At 44.0% G+C, this 17,609-nt stretch overlaps 1 protein-coding gene across 6 annotated transcripts in view; it reads right to left on the bottom strand.

Moving 5' to 3' along the window:
- The window catches only part of sox5 (SRY-box transcription factor 5), a 120,617-nt gene that overhangs the window by 56,190 nt on the left and 46,818 nt on the right, over positions 1-17,609 (bottom strand). For 5 of the 6 annotated variants that reach the window (XM_079582766.1, XM_079582769.1, XM_079582768.1 and 2 more), the window contains exon 4: positions 5,194-5,280. The exons of the other annotated variant lie outside the window; for it this stretch is intronic. In XM_079582766.1, the coding sequence (XP_079438892.1) occupies positions 5,194-5,280 (87 nt within the window). The remainder of the gene's footprint in view (positions 1-5,193; positions 5,281-17,609) is intronic. 6 annotated transcript variants of the gene reach the window in all.

Genomic DNA, 17,609 nt, shown 5'->3' on the forward strand with positions numbered 1-17,609 from the left:
AGTGAGTAACAGTGACTAAAAGCATGCGGCGGCCCTGGCCTCTAACCGCTGCAGGAAGGTGAAGGCCATCCATTTGTCCTCCCTGTCGGTCGCTGCCACTTCAGTGTGCACCCCCTGCCCTCACAAACCCCCTCCTCACCCCCGCCACACACACACACACACACCCTTCTCCCCTCTCTCACTCCATCCATCCGCCAACAATGAACAATAAAGGCAACTGTCGGGACCGCTGGCCGCTGGAAAAATAAACACTGGGCTGTCCTAACTCACAAACCCACCTTTGTGGAGCGCAGGGCAACGTGTGTGTGTATGCGTGCGTGTGCATGTACTCCTGCCACTGACCGGGGACAAGAAAGAGCCCTGTGTTAAAGCCTTGAGCCTGTTCAAATGGGGAGCAAGGGGGTAGGGGGCACAAAGGGTGATGGGGTGAAGTTTAGGGGGGTTGTAAAGGTGAAGCTGTGGATCAAAGAGGTTCTTTTTTTGTCGTGGGGGGGAGGTAGCACTCGTATACACACACATGCACACACTCAAACGGAAAAAAAGTAATATAGGGCGATTTCTCCGACCAACTATGTCTGACTGTATGGCAAGGGTTAGGAGAGGGCACAGACTGGTTAAAGACTTTCAAAAACAATGTAACTGCACTTTCACTTCATTTACTTGGAACATTCAAACACCCAAAACTGGAGACAGGTCCTTAAATTGTGTCACTTTAAGGAAACTGGTGTGACCCGGGATCGATCCTGCAAATATAGTGGATCAAAGGGCTTCCCCTGCTTCTGCCCGATCATAGCTACAAAACGGCATACTCCAGAGGCACACAAATAAGAAACGATCAAATGAAAGTAAGTCAATTAGTAATTCAATTGAACATAATGCAAAACAAAACACCTATAGCGAAGCTTTGGGATCCATCTTTAACCTATTATGACAGGCTGTGACTCAAAAAGAAGTCATTTCAACAATAATATTACACTGACATTTGACGCTGTTAGTATGTATGCTATTAAAAGAAATACGTTTTCCCACAGAGTTTGATCAAGCAATGAATCACGAGGCAGAGCATGACGAGGCAGACTATAAAAAAAAACTATTCATCAAAATTACCCTGCCTTTGGATCCTGATCCTCCAGGTGAGAACCAGTGGTTTAGATGCAGCGCCCGAAAGTGTACACAATTATGATCCATTTAGAATTTTACATGTAGTTACTCAGTACTCACGCTTTTAGGGTTTTATAATGCTTTTAATAGCTTTATTTTCAAACAATTTCACAGGGTCACTCTTTCTAAGTGTGCTCTTTTTGAGAAGCTCCCTGAATGTTGTGTGTAGCAGCTAAAGTAAAACAGGCAGGGAGTGCGGGGGGCCCTAAAAAAAATAGAAATAAAATTGAGTGCAATCTGATGTATATTCTGTTTAAGTCAGTCTTTTTACATGTATTCTTAATGTGTTCTTAAATAACTGCTATAAGACTTTTATTATTTATTGTTTTTTTTGTTTGTTTGTTTTTATGTGAAAATCCTGTTGCTGTGGGGCCCCGTACCTCTGCTGCCTGTGTCAGCTCCGCCCCTGTTCCTGCTCCGCCTGTGAGCTGCACCTCCGGCTGAGCTGCAGTTCCAGGCTAAAGCCAACACACTAACACTAAAGCCAAACCCTTGACTCCTGACGTTTGTGTTGCTTTTATATCAGATCAAAGGATCAGACAAGAGGATACACTATAATGTAGAAAAGGCTGACATCATGAATGAATCTGGAAAACCGCCTATAGGGCCGATTGTTCTCAAATAAATAAAGTGTCCAAAAGCTTGAGAAGAGTGGACTCAGTTTATGGATAAGTTAGTGGGCTTCTGTTCTGAAAATTTGCTACAATAACCTCTGTGCGCTCATCTTCTTCTGTGTTTCTTCGGCGTTGGTGATTGTCTGTCAGACGTGTTGTTTTTGTTGTTGTTTTTTTTGTAGCTGGATCTTTTTGGCCCATTCTAACCCCTGGGTAAAAGTACAAAGAGCACTCATACTTCAAAATCCATGGCATTTACATTTACTCAAGAACGTGTACATGAGTAAATGTACAACCTGCCTCCAATAAGAACTAAAAGTCCTCACTGTGGATATGGATTTGTAAACTATAAGGCGCAGAACTCTGTTACAAGCTCCCCTGTGTGGACATGACTGGCCCTGTCGCTCCTGTTTAGCCCCTTCACTATTTCTCCTCTTGCCTCCATAAATCACCTCTGTCTGGTTGTTTCCTCAGCTGCGGGTGGATCGATAACTGCTTTCCTCATTGGTTTTACACACGCACGGCACAAGTCCTTTAGGCAGACAGACGGCCTGTGCTTACCTACGGGAGCCAGCCAACCTGCACCACCTCCGTGTCCCTCTCCCGCATGCACATTCACACACGCGCACACACAAAGCGTAATTAACCAATTTGTAACAATGTTATACTTGTCACGGCAATGGCTGTGCTAATTAATGACCCGCGCTGCATTGATAACTCCCTCCGGTAAGAAGTAAATGGGAGAGGAGACGGCCGCGCAACAAGGCGAGTGCAAGACTGAATGAATGAAAAGGAAACGGGGAAACAACACAAGACCAGGCAGGGCAAGCAGGCATTTCTGAAAATGATATTCACCTAGACACGTCAATCCACTTAGACCTGAGGTAATTAAGGTTTTACTTAACCTAATTCTGCAGCTGACATTGAATTTGTTTCTGGTTAATTGTAATTGACTGTAGAGGGTCAAACGAGAGGCGCCATCTCCAGACAGTTCCTCTTTTATAACAGTGAGACTTGAAACCTTACAGAGAAATGGAAGTACCACATCGTACACTGCCTGGAACCTTGATGTGATGCTAGTACATGATAAAGGAAGTTGAATAGGACAACTTACCCAGCATGTCTAAGATTTAACGATAGTTTGAACAAACAGTCTACACAGATAGATTTAAAGTAGCAGTACCAAGCAACTTGTTTACCTTAATAAATCCTTTTCGTTGTCCCTCTGGGGGTAATACAAGTGTTAATGGGATGATCGGGGGGTCTTTCATCCCCTCCTGGTGTCTCCGGCCAGAAAACCACAATCCAACTTTCCCTGCCACCGAGGCGGATGCCCCAATACACACTAATACAATCACGAAAGAAGAAGCTAACAGGCTAACGGGCAAAGCTAACTACCGGCTAGCGCCATTTAAACAGTATTTATTGCCAAGTTTCAGTGAAAAAAATGATCTCCATTGTGTAATTGGATGTACACTATCCCTCTCTCCCTTTGTCTTTTCTGTCAGCTTAGTATTTACTCTCACTGACAATTAATGAGTAAAAAACCACAACATGCTACGACACCTGCAGTGGCGCTTATGGCCTCTAGGAACACGAGTTACTTAGTAGAAGAAAGAACTGAATTATACAATCAGGTAGTTATCAAACCTCTAGTATATGGCTGTTATCATAAAGCAATTGCAGTTTGCCCATTATCCAGTGACAGTATACAACACACCGGGATATAGTGTCATCCCTCTTTGACTGTTGCTGCTCTTAATGCCAATTGCTATGAACCGCATGAGGCCTTTTAACAATGTTGCTCTCAATACCGTCGAGGGAGCAGGAGGCGATGGCTCGAAATCACTTTGTTCACCACAAAAAGCTCTTCAATGGAATTCGATGTTGGGGGGAAACATGCAAACACACACACTCACACACACACACAATTTACAAAGTGGTAAAGATGCCTATTTTGTCCTCAGCAGCCAATACATTATGAAGCCCCTTTGGAAGACACCTATACTACACACTGTCCATATTGGTCCCCAGCTGTGGGTGTGTGGTGATCCAAGCGGGATGCCCATACAGTGAAATGTCAGCGCGGCAGGGGAGCTGGGAAAAAGGGGGTTTGATCAATAAGGCACCCCTCTGGATGCCCATGTTGCCCCGTCAGGCCTTTTGATTACATATTGCTTTGGTGCCTAATGAAGCTCAATTACTGCGAGGGGAGCAAAGGATTTGCTCTAGAGTCACAGGGAATAATAGGTAGCCATTTCACCTCGCTCTGCCCCAAGCACATCGGTGTTACACAGGTTAAAAAGCAGCACTCTCCTGTGTGCTAACTTCTCAGGTCATTTCATTCCATCATTACTGCTACTTTTGTTGAATACTCTCTCAAAAGTGTCAATAATTTGCTCATTTTATTTGTTTTAATACTTTTTGCCACTTAAGTCTTTGGTAGTCATTGTATATAAGATACCTCTATTTACTGTTTAAATGTTTGCACATTTCCTGTCTATTCTGCACACCCTGAGTGTTTTTCTTGAGAGCTGAAGTGAATTTCTCCATTGTGAGATTATCTTAATACCGTGCTTCATTAAAAGTACTTGTTGTGTAAGATCTCAGGACTCAATTACAGGATTTTGACCTGACTTTCATCAATTGTTGAATAGGGTGCTAAAACCAGAAATGGAAAAAGATCCATATATGTGAAGCATATTGTTTAATCTTAGTTACATAAAGTAGCAACATTTGTAGCAATAAAACAAAAGCCTGCTGTTGTTTGAGAGAATAAATGGAATTGGAAACATGAGCAGTGCCAAACATGAACCAATAAAAAAAATTATAACAAAACAGTCTTCTGTTGCGCATTGTCTCTGGGCATTCTTTCTGGGTATCAGCGCGTTTGAAGTTTAATTTTTGCCACTTGTTAACTCGTGTCATTGTTGACAAGGCACAAATGAGTCTTGTTCTCGTTTACACATCACGCTACTATTTAATGTTTGGGAAAACATCTTTACTTTTCTTTGTCTTTTTTTAACCAATGTAAGCACATGACAGTCGTTAGTTCATTTGCACTCATATTTGAAAAAGAATACTTGGGTTAATTTTATTTTTCTTTAACCATGACCATCTTAAGCAAGGCTACAAGGTGGTAACGCACTTTTTGTTTTACTTAAGTCTGTCCAAAAGTTTATTGATCCAGGCCAGGTTGCGGATAGAGCAAATACATCCCCAATCAGTTGTCAAAATGCTAACATCTGTAGAAGTGTATGAACCTATGTGTGAGTCATTGAGTGGCACATAGCAGTCTTTAGTTGCTATCTGTACGCTCTTTATGTTTCTCATTGACTAAAAGCTTATTTTTTTCTTTTCCTTCACACAATTCCTTCCCCTCTTACAGGAACAATCGTAGCTGAAGTCGAGTCCATACCTTTGATTTCTCCGAAGTGCCCTGAGCCCATGGCCAGAAGTTTGTCCTTCCAGTCTTTAGACAGCAGCCTCTCGATGCTGGGGGGCTCTGCGAGAGGGACGGGGAGAGAGAGAGAGGGGGGGATTCAGATGGCTGGCCAACATGACAATAAAGCTCATTTAAAGTCCATTTGCCATAATAAAGGCAGCAGCAGCTCAGCTTAATGGGCACATCAGCGAGCGGGTGAGAGAGAGAGAGAGAGAGAGAGAGAGGGAGGGAGAGAAAAGAGAGAGGGAGGGAGAGAAGAGAGAGAGAGTGCTCAGAGAATGCGGAGAGCAAAATAAGGTATGTAGCGGGTGGACAAACAAGAAAGGGAAGAGAGAGAGACAGAAGGAGCAAGAGAGAGAGACGGAGTGACAGAAAGAGAGAGGGAGAGAGGGAGAGAGAGAGACGGCCCTCACCTGCTGCTCCCGAATCATTAGCCCTGTGTGTTCTGAGACAAAGAGGCCCTTAATGCACCCACCACAATGGACACATTATCAGCCAGGGCTTTGTTTCCAACACACTCTCCACAGCAGCAGCCGCACACACCATTGGACACTCACTAATTACACTGCTGCCGGTGCTAAAGCAGAGACATGCCAGGATTCACTCTCTCTCTCTTACTCTCTCTCTCTCTCACACACACACATGTCCGAAGCGCAGCGGGGAGAGGAAATGTCACCGGAGAGAGCGGACACACGCAGCGAGAGGAGCGAGATGTGGCCACTCAGAGACACACAGTTCGACCCGCGGAAAATATTGTGATTGAAGAGGCGCATATTATAACAGTGGCTGCAAAATTACTTGATGTTTTGGCAAAATAGAGGTGATTTGAAACAATAGGTGGGGGGTTAGACGGAATTTTCAGCCAATAGAGCCATCAGTGTCATGTCCATTAAACTAAATGAGATGAGCACAGCGCTGGGGAACTTTTCGAACGTTTATACAAAAGGAGCAAGTCTCCCATAACTCTTAATAAATGTGAAGGAATACCATGTTATGACCTGAATAGTACGGGGCATGTGAAGAAAATAGTGAACGGCGCACAGATGTTGACTGTGAAATGACAGTTCTAAAACTTCCTACTGCAAATGGCAGGATCGAGTGAAACTCAAACTTTTTTTGGCATGTTTTTTGGCATGAACATGAAGTAATTGTGAAAGAACAAAACAATCAAGGCATGTGGATGTAGACAAAAGGCAGCAAGCAAAAGGAGGAAACAAAAAAAAAAAAACGTGTGAAGTACAGCTCTATTTACTGGGCGCCATCTGCAGTGAGAGGAGAGCCTTTGGTAAAGAGGAGGTTTTAGTCTTGAAGTGGAGACAGATTAACCCTATCATCCAGCGCAAACACGCTCTTTTTTTAAATGTCCCCACTCTGTGCTTACATATAAGAGCCCACAGATGCACCACCACTGGCAACGACTGACGGCAGCTGAGAAGTTGGTGGTTGGTCGCCGGATTATTTCCTTTCCGTAAACTAAGATGACACAAGTAATAATATATATATTTTTTTTTAAAGCGACAGTACGTGACAGCTATGCTCACACAGAGAGACAAGGCCAATGAAGGAGATTAACCATTTCCACTGCTATATGACTCATTAATGCACTCATATGTTGCCATGGTAATCACACTTTTGCAAACAGTGTCTCTGTAGTAGAAGAGAATACCTGAGGATTGATCTGTCGCTACAACGGTTATCATGTGCTACGATTGGCACCAAGACACATCAGTATCGCTGCTTGTGTATGAACAGGTGTAAGTAAGTGTGATCGGTGGTTATAAGGAAGATATGACAATCATGTTTGAACCTGTGACTCAGCAATGGCCACAGCAGTGATTAGTTAAAGCAGAACTAAGCAACTCGTGCCCCCAGAGGCTGTAAGCGCCACTGCAGGTGTCGTAGCATGTAACGGTTTTATACTCATTAACTGTCCGTGAGAGTAAGTACTACGCTGACAGAAAAGACAACGGGAGAGAGGGATGTTGTACAATTACACAATGGATTTTTTTTTTCCTCACCCAAACTTGGCTACAAATACTGTTTAAGTGCTGCTAGCCCGCAGTTAGCTTTGCCCGTGTTAGCTTTTTCTTCGTGATTCCATCTTTGTGTATTGGTGAGTCCGATCCGGTGGCAGCGAAGTTGCAATTGTGGTTTTCTGGCCAGAGACACCAGGGGGAGATGAAAGACCTCCCAATCATCCCATTAACACTTGTATTACCCCCAGAGGGACTACGGAAAGGATTTATTAAGGTAAACAACTTAGTACTGCTTTAAGGCTAAACATGAACAAAACATTTACTCATAATGATTCATGTTTATATCAGTCTTTACTTAACCTCTTAGTCCCCGACTGCATTTTCTCCAGTTCGGCATTACCCAAATCTAAAAGCTTCTCAACTGGAGAGCAGGAGAGTGTAATCCCTCATTTGAAAGCAAAGGCCTACAAAAGCGATGTAACTTTTTTGTCACATTTTTTAGGCGTTTTTGTTGTGTTTTCATCCTTGTTTTGTCATGTTTTTGTCGCTTTTTCTTCCTTGGTTCTGTCGCTGTTTTGGTGCTTTTTTTGTTAAGCTTTTAGATTTGGATAAAGCCAGACTGGAGAAAATGTGCTCAGTTCAGGTGGGGGTTAAGAGGTTAGTAATTAGCTCATGATATGTTTTTGTATTAGTTTCTGCCCTGCGTTCCGTTTATAATATGTTTAAAACGCGATCCTTATCACAGACATAGTAATATAACAGTGGTTATATTTAGCCGGAAAGCTAGATTTTTGATAACATCCGACAGAATAGCCCATTGAAGCATATTACATTTCAACGGCCATATGTTGTGTCAATCAATTGTTTGAACGTGCATGATAAGCCTTTGTGCTGAGGGGATGTTTTTGTTTTGTTTTCATTTTTCATTATTTTCAATCCAAAACTAAACGATTCTATACATGCAGCTTTTTCTCAACCGTCTATTTCTGTACGTCACGGGAACCACCTGGCGATGATCAGGAATGAAGACTCGTGATGGCCCACTCGAAAACAAGCACGCAACGAGACAACGCAGCATGTCCTACATACTGTCCCGCACACTACAGGACATGGAGTGAGCGCCACCGCCTCCCCGAGGGATCAAGCGTCCCCCTGACTTTAGCGCTGAAGCATTTACTGATTACAATAGACAAGCATGGAGCTATGCCGGCTTGCTCACCCCACCTGGCGTTCTTGCGGCTCAGATGGTGCTCTTGGCCTTTGGAAGTGTCCTTGGACTGGTCTGTCCTTGGGTTTTTAGTGCTGTCACTCAGGGAGATTGTCAGAGACCAAGTTGGACTACTGTGTCCCTGATGTGTCCTGCTGCTATCTGTCAGAGCTGATGCTGTAGCCTTGGGGGGAACTGCCAAAAGCATTGCGATTATACAGAAACGAATGGAGAGTAAACAAGATATTCAAAAACAATACAATGTTGATTTTAATCTGCAATGGTGTGATGTAGTTACCCACTCCTTTGAGCATGAGACAGGCTTCAGAAAGATAGAGATACCCATGACCCTCTGACTTACTGAGGCAAGAAATAGTTTCTTCAGTTCCTCCCAAGACTTGGTACAAACTCCAAAAATCTCCGCAATCCCAATATGTTGGTGGACAAGACAACAATGGTCTGGATAACAGCATGATCCGTTTCAGAGGAGAACACAGAACAGTCCGAGATCTGTCATTATAAAACAAGGAAGGAAGTGCGCACACTCATGTCTCATGTGTTCCTGCTCTGACAGCTGTCCTAGCATCAGCCCAACAGGTGCTATTAGCCCCTGGCTCACTCCCTCTCCCCCCCCTCCTCTCCTACATGTCTCTCGCGAGCCCCCCTCCAGCCCCCTTGCTGCCTCAACAATGACAGAGGCTTTTAAGCCAAAGAGCTTTGACAAGTGAGAGCGAACAACAAATGGCACTGTCGCCTGTTCTCTCGGCAGCGCGGCCTCTCCGTCTCCATCTACTAGTTATTATTTTTATTTATTAACAGGGGCTGCAGCCATTGTCCCCAGTGACAGGCCGGGGCCACTTTAACTATTAATAAAAAGCCAAGAGCCTCTTTTCATTGTGCAGCCTATGGCAAAAAGGGAGGAAATGGCTGGAGAGGCTGGGGAGGGGAAGAGAAGCTATGGCTTTTAGTAGGAAGTTGATTGATGTGCTGCATACGGTGCGAGATGAACTACAAGTGCTTGCAACTAAATATACAGTATACATTCATAAAAGGATGTGCCAATAGCTGACGTATGAGTGAGTTCATGATGAGTATGTCATTATCAGCCTTGGACATGGTCTGGTTCTCTTACATCGTCCACTCTCCTATTTTTGAACTGATTGAGGACAGTATGGGAAAAGTTGTCTCTGATATTTTCCCAATACATGCATTTAAAAAAAACAACAACACCATGGATGTAGACACACCTACTTCAACTTTCCCATGACAAATAGTATTTCCTTTTCCAATTCCAGAACGGCACTTACATTGACGTTAGTTGTCTTAATATACTGCCCCATTCAAAGCTACACTGTTACAGTAAAAGCATGGCACATAACGCTGTGCTCTTGTTAATTAGGGCTCAAATATGTAAAAACGGAAAGTTTCCATTCAATTGTAACTTCGTGTTCGTGCAAGACTAGTGTCAAAGGGAATATTGTGTGAGGTAAACGGGTGGAGCTTGATGCCCACGCCGGGCGAGGCCACATGTTTTAAGGGTGGGGTGTTACAAGCTGTGACTAAAAAATGTACAAGAAACACAAGAGGAAGTCTAATGGGTTTGGTACAGGTGGAGACCGCAGAAATTGCATCGAACAAGAGTCACGTTTATTTTAAAAACTGGAGACTTCCTTAGCAATTATGAAAGCAAACGACAAACAAATGACGAAACATCTGCACAACAACTGCAACAAGTTCACACCGAATGCTGAAATGTGTCGATGCAAGTAAAGACGCAATACAATTTGACTTGAAGTACAGGAGTAGATGGCTTTGGGCCAAGACTGCAGAGTTCTGAACATTGCCATAGAAATGCACAATATTAGGAGGTGCGAACAATTACGTCCATAGACTAACGTTAGCTAAACCAGCTGTAAAGTCACGACACGCACACTGGAGAGTCTAAATGCTTTAATATCAATGATAACTTTTTTGCAATGTGCCATGAACCCCCTGAAATATTACCAGTTTCCAATTATGCAAACGAATCCCCGGCTCATTATCGCTGGTTTGGGGCATATGCACTATAGCTAAGGATCTTTCAACGTCCAGGACAATGGCAACTGTGTGTGACGTTGAGATTGTGATCCCTGACCACACCACAGAGGGGAATTCTGGGAAAATCCGAGAGGGGGGGACGATACACACAATAACTCTGGATCCATCGCCTATTATTTTGGATCATTGGCTCAAAAGGAGTCAAGCTGCTGCCCTGCACTGAAGCCAAAACAACCGTGTCCACCTGCCGGGCCCCGCACACATAGACAGCAACCAGGGAAGCAGAGCCAGACAGAGGTAGCGGAGGAGCCAAAATCTGTACTCAAGGAAGGAAGGAAGGACTTTTCAATATTATTACATATATATTTGCATTCTACATGTGCATTCCCTAATTTTATCTTGCACCATTGTCGCTAAGCTAAGTGTCTTGTTGTTGTTGTTTTTGTTCTTGCATCCTATTCCACAAAAGAAGGACATTTCATTAACACATACACACAAGCAGTATGGGACAACATTGAAATTCATAATCTTAGCGTTTTTTAATGATTCATGCGGCTACACAAAGTAAAAGAAATACTACATCCCCGAGCCAAAGTTAGCACTGACCTCCCCAACAATACCCTCCCCTTTGCCCCATTCTCTCACTCACTTTCTATTTTTCACTCCCGACGTTTTGCCCTGACTCACCACAAGTGGCCAGCTCCATTTTTCCTATTATCTCATATTTGTGAAGCCCGCAGACCTTTAGAGGAACACTGACAGGGCGAGGGAGGGGGAGGGCTTCAGTGGAAAGAGAGTTTGGGCCCTCGGGTACTCAACAAAGGGGTCTCTGTGCCAGCGCCAAGCCCAGTCGAGTTGAGCAGAGGAGGGGAGGGGGGGGGGGGAGGACGGAGGGTGTAGGGTGGAGCGGGACGGCCCACAGGAAAAGGGCCCTGGCTCGGGACCTTGTATCCCCCCCCCCCCCCAAAAAAAAAAAAAAACAGGCTCCACATTGACTGGAGTTTTGGCAGCCATTGGGACTATCCAGCAGTGACTATACCTCCTCTCTTCCTCCTGCTATCCCCTTTCTTGACTGTTCTGTTCAGCGATTCATAAACCACGATGAATGACAAACAAAGTGGAATGTAAACACAACAATTGATTGATTGCATTAGGATATTAGTGAAAGGTGGCTATACACGGAAAGTTGAAATGATGCCAAAAACAATACATTACAATCCTGTATTGGGATCGCCATCCTGACAGCCCCCCACCCCCCACCCCCCTTCTTGCGCCCTTCTACGCCTCATGCTGAGTAGGCACTTCCGCAGCGTCTAGTGCTCCCCTTCACAGATCTTTTTCCGCAGACTTGTAATAGAAAGCCGCGATAAATATATCTGAATTCCGCCTTTATGCGAACACAACAGAGAGTGTGCCATTCAAGGCTACTATGGCTCGAATGTCAAAATGTATTAAAAAATATATAGGATCTTGAAAGGCAGATCTGTTAGTGATTTAAAAGTATGACTTCACTTTGCAGAAACATGGGTATTGGGAGCGCGCCGAGCTCAGCAGTCACCCACCTTTTTCGCCCCGTTTACATGTGATCATGTGCGATTAGATCACCTCACGCTAGGACGGAATTTATCATGTAAGGGCTAATACACTTATCTTAATCACATTTAGCCCGGACACGGATAGATGCCTCTTCAGCATTTCTGATAAATAATCCCGAGAAGATTGTTACGGAGGAGTCTATAAAAATCACCGTACAAATTATGGATCTTATAGGTAATCGGAATAGGCATCCATAAAGCAGACAGGCTTGGAGAACCACTGCGTATAGGTAGGGACTCATTTAGTGAAAATGTTATGCAGATTTTAAAAAAGGTGTCATGAGAAGACTCTAAAAATAGTGTTGAAGTTACTATCTTGCTTCACGCAACAATGAAAGACTGAAAATGGGACAGTGGCCATATTATGCCTATGGTTTTTGAGGTTAAAGGAGGGAAGCGGGAGAAATAACGTTTGTTTTGTATTTATTTTAAAAGGTATTACCATATTTTCCAGACTATAAGTCACACTTTTTTTCACAGTTTGGCTGGGGGTGCGACTTATCCTTTGGTGCGACTGATAAATCAAAATATGTATTTTCACATGTTTGCTATTTTCACACTGACAGCTGCTAAAGGGCGCTCTAGGCTTGTGTACCAGTATCTGCTACTCCTGTGAGGGTCTGGCGAAAAGCGGAGGTTACTCTGACTGCAATGACGAAAACAATAAAAAGCTAATCGTGGGCTGAAAGTTAGAGGAACATGTTCGCAAATGGGTGCTTGAACAACGTGTTGCCGGGAGAGGCTTGTCAACGGTGCAGTTACGCCTCCATGCCCAGGTATTTGCCAAGGCTGGTGCGACTTATATGTTTTTTTTCTTCTTCTTCATAATGGATCTTTTGGCTGATGCTACTTATACTCCGGAGCGACTTATATGATTTTTTTCTTCTTCATTATCCATTTTTTGGCTGGTGCGACTTATATGTTTTTTTTTCTTCTACATTATGCATTTTTTGGCTGATGCTACTTATACTCCGGAGCGACTTATATGTTTTTTTTCTTATTCATTATCCATTTTTGGCTGGTGCGACTTGTATGTTTTTCTCTTGTTCACTATCCATTTTTTGGCTGGTGCGACTTATACTCCGGAGCGACTTAAATGTTTTTTTCTTTTTCACTAAGCATTTTCTGGCTGGAGTGACTCACAGTCTGGAAAATATGGTACTTGGACGTCCAGAAAATCGCATCAGAACGTAATTTAGATTTTGTGTGAAAGTGAAGGAACAGTATCAATGGTTAATAGAGATAAAAAAGTGAACCACTGATTTATTGAATAATAGGAGTTATGCTGGTTTAAATTATACATTAATGAGTCATGTCTTCTATGTTCAAAGTCGAGTTCAAAAAAAGCTGTATTTGGAAAACAAGTGCTCACTTATTTAGCCCTCTCTTGATACCAGGGCTTTTGCTTCTCAGACAGGCAATTGCCCCCGCACAGCCAGGGCCAACATACTCCATTACCAAATGATGATGTTGATATTTTGATGATCAATTCATGTCTGGTTGAGCTGGGCCATGTGTCTGGACACATTTTCATTGATTCCTTTTTAAGACGGTCCAAAGCGAATTGAGCGGCTGTGCCAACATTACGCACAGCCTCTCGTCAAAAAATAAATAAATAAATAAATAAAAACAGGGCACCGTTGTGCGGCTTCAGAGAGAGTCTTGTAGATAGAGAGGGAGATGTATCAAAAAGCTTTTTGTCCAAGCCCACCTCGCACCACCACCTCCGCAAGGTTAGCCGCTAAAAGTACCAATTACTGCCTTGTTGTCGGGAGAACCGCTCTTGGCAACAGCCGCTGCAGTGGTCTCGGTGTAAACACTAATTCCCTGTCCTCCGCCTTGTCCTGGTCCTCCCGCCTTAATATCTGCGGCCCCCCCCCCATCCCAAAGCTCCAGTGTCTCCAAGCCCCTTCCCAGTGCCCCAGGTCTCCCTGTGAAGCAGAGGACTAACTGTGACAAGCTTTTATTCAGAAGCTCGTCCAAACTTTAGTCATTAATATATCTCTGTCCTCTTCAGAGTGTAGAACGCACACGCCTGTGTGGTCCCACAGCCAAAATTGATCCTCTATGTCGAAAACACATCCGAATTCCCAGGGTGTTCAACACGTAACCTCTGACTTTTAAAACGGCGCACAGTATCATTTTTTGTTTGATTTATTTGTGTATTTGATAGGGACAGTACAAGAAAACATTGCTAACTCAGTGGCCGATTTATGCCTGAAACTGAAACAATAAAATTGATCCTCACTTGTAAGAATCACATTTCTTGTTGTGTCGGATGGCCAACTTTAGGCAGGTGTGCTTTATTGTTATTATTACTCTTATTATTATTATTATTACTTGACAAAAGAGCAGAAGAGCGTTAGGAAAGCAGGTCCAAACAATTTGCATTTCAATTATATCATATGCAAGCCTTTGGACCATGGCCCACAATTGAGCTTTTCTCTAAGGAAAATAAGTTTGAGAGCCAAACGTAAGAGACATCAAAGTAGTTGGCACGCAGTCATTCATTAAAGATCTACTTCTGAGAGTTAGCACTCACCTTTCAAAGTTAGTGAAGTTTTTGGGTGTTTCGACAAGGGACATATGGTCCTCCCCTAAAGTACCTTGACAATCACAGACGCGCCACTAAACACATTTTAGGTGACACACCTGCTCCGGCACACGGTACACACATAGCGCACTGAATATTACTTGCCAAAACACTTTAAGACCAAGTGGAGGAGACTTATTTTTGACTATTCGAATCAGGATAAGCTCAAAAAGACACAAACAAGCATTTTTTTTTTCATTTTTTTTTTCCAGTCTTGTGTAAATAAGTGACAAGACTGAAAAACCAAGCAAAACAACAGATGCAGTTTTTCCCGTCTAATATTAGGTGTTGTGTGAATGTATAGCAACATGTTTCTGTTTAAATGAGAGCGTCTAAGAATAGGCCAGTGCACATAAAGTGAATATTTACCAGGGGTGTCAGTCAACAGTTTAATAAATTGAAAATCCATTTATCTGAATATACAGAGTTCTGCCCTTCACTCCGCCGCCTTTGCCTAACAGATGGTGTTGTGGGTGCTTATGTCCAATTTGATTTGAACCAAACCCTCAGCCAATTTTTACACTGGCATGAAATCTCGGCGAGCCAGATCTGCGCACTGGCAGTCAGAAATAGCAGCGGAGAGGGCGCGACATTGTGAAAGAACGATGAAGGGCAAAATCTGGAGACACATTCGTGAAAAGTCGCACACAAACTTTCCTTGTTGTTGCATTTTTTTTTTTTTTTTCGCTTCTCCCCTGCTTCCCCCCCTCCTCCCCATCCTCCTCCTCTGCACGTTGTTTTTTTTGCGACTAAGAAATTAGCGATGCTATCTTTCACATTTTCTTGAGGCCCCGGGAATGTTCCTTTCGCACACAGAGAAACATTTCCCCAATTGCCTGTTTGACCTCCATTATCATTAAACGTTCTTTGATAGCATCTAGACATTTGAATTCACTGCGAGCTAATTCGGCCCCGGCCCCTGATAGCCACCGCCAACGCCACCTTATTAGGGGACGAGCTATGGGACTCAGCACCGATCCCATTTTCATTTTACAGCCTCATGCTTTACAGGTGGAGGAGAGCGGATGTCACCTGTGGAGCTGATAACCACTGAATACCTGCTGCTAATTGCCTGGTTAACAAACACAGCCTTCTGGGAAGCCTATTGAATGGATAATAAGGACTGACAATGCAATAACTGCCAGGCTGAGAAGCACCATATTATTTTGAGGGAATTTGCCTCAATAAGCCGAACATCAAACCACAAAGGCACACATACCATCAGTTAATTGCTACATGAGGATTCCTTCTCGCTAATGTGACCTCTCGTGGTACGACACTGATAAATTGCATGCTTCAAAAACACTTAAGTTATTTTGAAGACTTTTACCTTGTTCAAATAAGACAAGCCTATTGACCCTTGTGGATTCAGGTAGGAAAATAAGCAACACTGGGGAAAAAAAATATATATATATATATATATATGCAGTATATATGTGACATCTTGTTTCCAGCGACAACACGTCTCTCTTATTTTGACGGACTTGGAACCGAAACTGCAGCACAGCAAAAGGTGCGCCAGGTCATGCTCACCCTCTCCGTGTGGGGACAGTTAAATAGTACCGTGTCTGTTAATGCACACTGCCCATCAGAAGCATCCTGTTAAAGTAGGCCAAGACATGAGTGTGCGTGTCTGAGTGTGTGTGTGTGTATGTGTGTGTGTGTGTGTGTGTGTGTGTGTGTGTGTGTGCGCGCGTCTTCGGCTGCCACTGCTGCTGCTGTTGTAATGGAAAATGACACTTGCAATCTGTCTTGTGGCAATAGCCCCTCTTCAGTGCGCTCTCGTCTCCACTCACACCGCCCCGGGCCCGTCCTTGTCAGCGCGCAGCCTTATTGCATCACTTTAACGTGACAACAAAAGAAGACATTGTGGATCGGGCCCGCCGCTGTGTGTGTGTGTGTGTGTGTGTGTGTGTGTGTGTGCGTGTGCAGAGAGAGGAGAGCGCGGGGGCGGGGGAGGAAAGGGAACGGTACCCACGCATTAACGGGCAGACGGGAGTGTGTAGACGCGCGCTCCCCCGTTTGCTCCTCGGAGCCGTGACATTTTTCGTCTGCCTGTCAGAAAGATGACAGAGACAGACACAGCAGCCAGGCAGTCCTGACACCCTAATGCTGCTTTGCATGTTGGGAGTCCGTTCAAACAGGGCTGAGCGGTGACTCTAACCTACGTACTGATGTGTGAGCAAGGGGTTACCGTGCGCCCCCCTCGGAAAACCTGCGAATACCAGGAATTGGGTGAACAGATTTCCAGTCAGCAGATCTGGGGAGGAGGGAAGCGTTGAATTAAAGGTGTTTTGCTCAGTTCAATTCATGTGAGTTGAGTCAGTGGCGTGGAAGTCTTTAAATGTGCACCAACAATACTGATGGCCTATGCTGCTGTTATAAAACAAATTGTTAGGAACGCCATATAAGAGAGAGAGAGATACTTGACATTAAATACATTCTTTTCTCTGTGACATTTAAATGTTTCACTTCCAATTAGCGTGATATATTACGGAAACATGACTTCAGTGTTAGCGTGAACGATGGGCAGAGCTGGTTATTCCTAATGCTATCATGTTCTGGCCGCGTACTTCACTGTGATTGACAGTTGGCTTGGCTCTTGCAGTGCTGTACTTTTGCCGGACGGTGGAGGAGGGACACGCCTATAGGAGTTACTGCAGACTCAAGTTGACAGGGAACAACACGAGCGCGCACACATTCTGTCTGTCTTGTTTGAGAGTTTACGCTATTGCAACAACCAGCCTAAAATGCACAAGCTTCATTGTCATCACAGTCTATCAATAGGTCCGTGCTCCCTTTCCTTACGACACGATATCCAGATGCTTTTATGAGCGTTTCTCGATTGCGGTCATCAAAGTTGTTCTGTTAGCATCACATGGTCAATTCTCTTGGGACATGCTTCACCTGCTCCTGGGCACAGATGAAGAGTCCAACAGCCCTTTGTGTCTCCTCCGCCCGTGTTGGAGGTTTGTTCCATC

This window comes from Gobius niger, assembly GCF_951799975.1.
Source record: "Gobius niger genome assembly, chromosome: 2".
In the NCBI taxonomy this organism is placed as follows: Eukaryota; Metazoa; Chordata; class Actinopteri; order Gobiiformes; family Gobiidae; genus Gobius; species Gobius niger.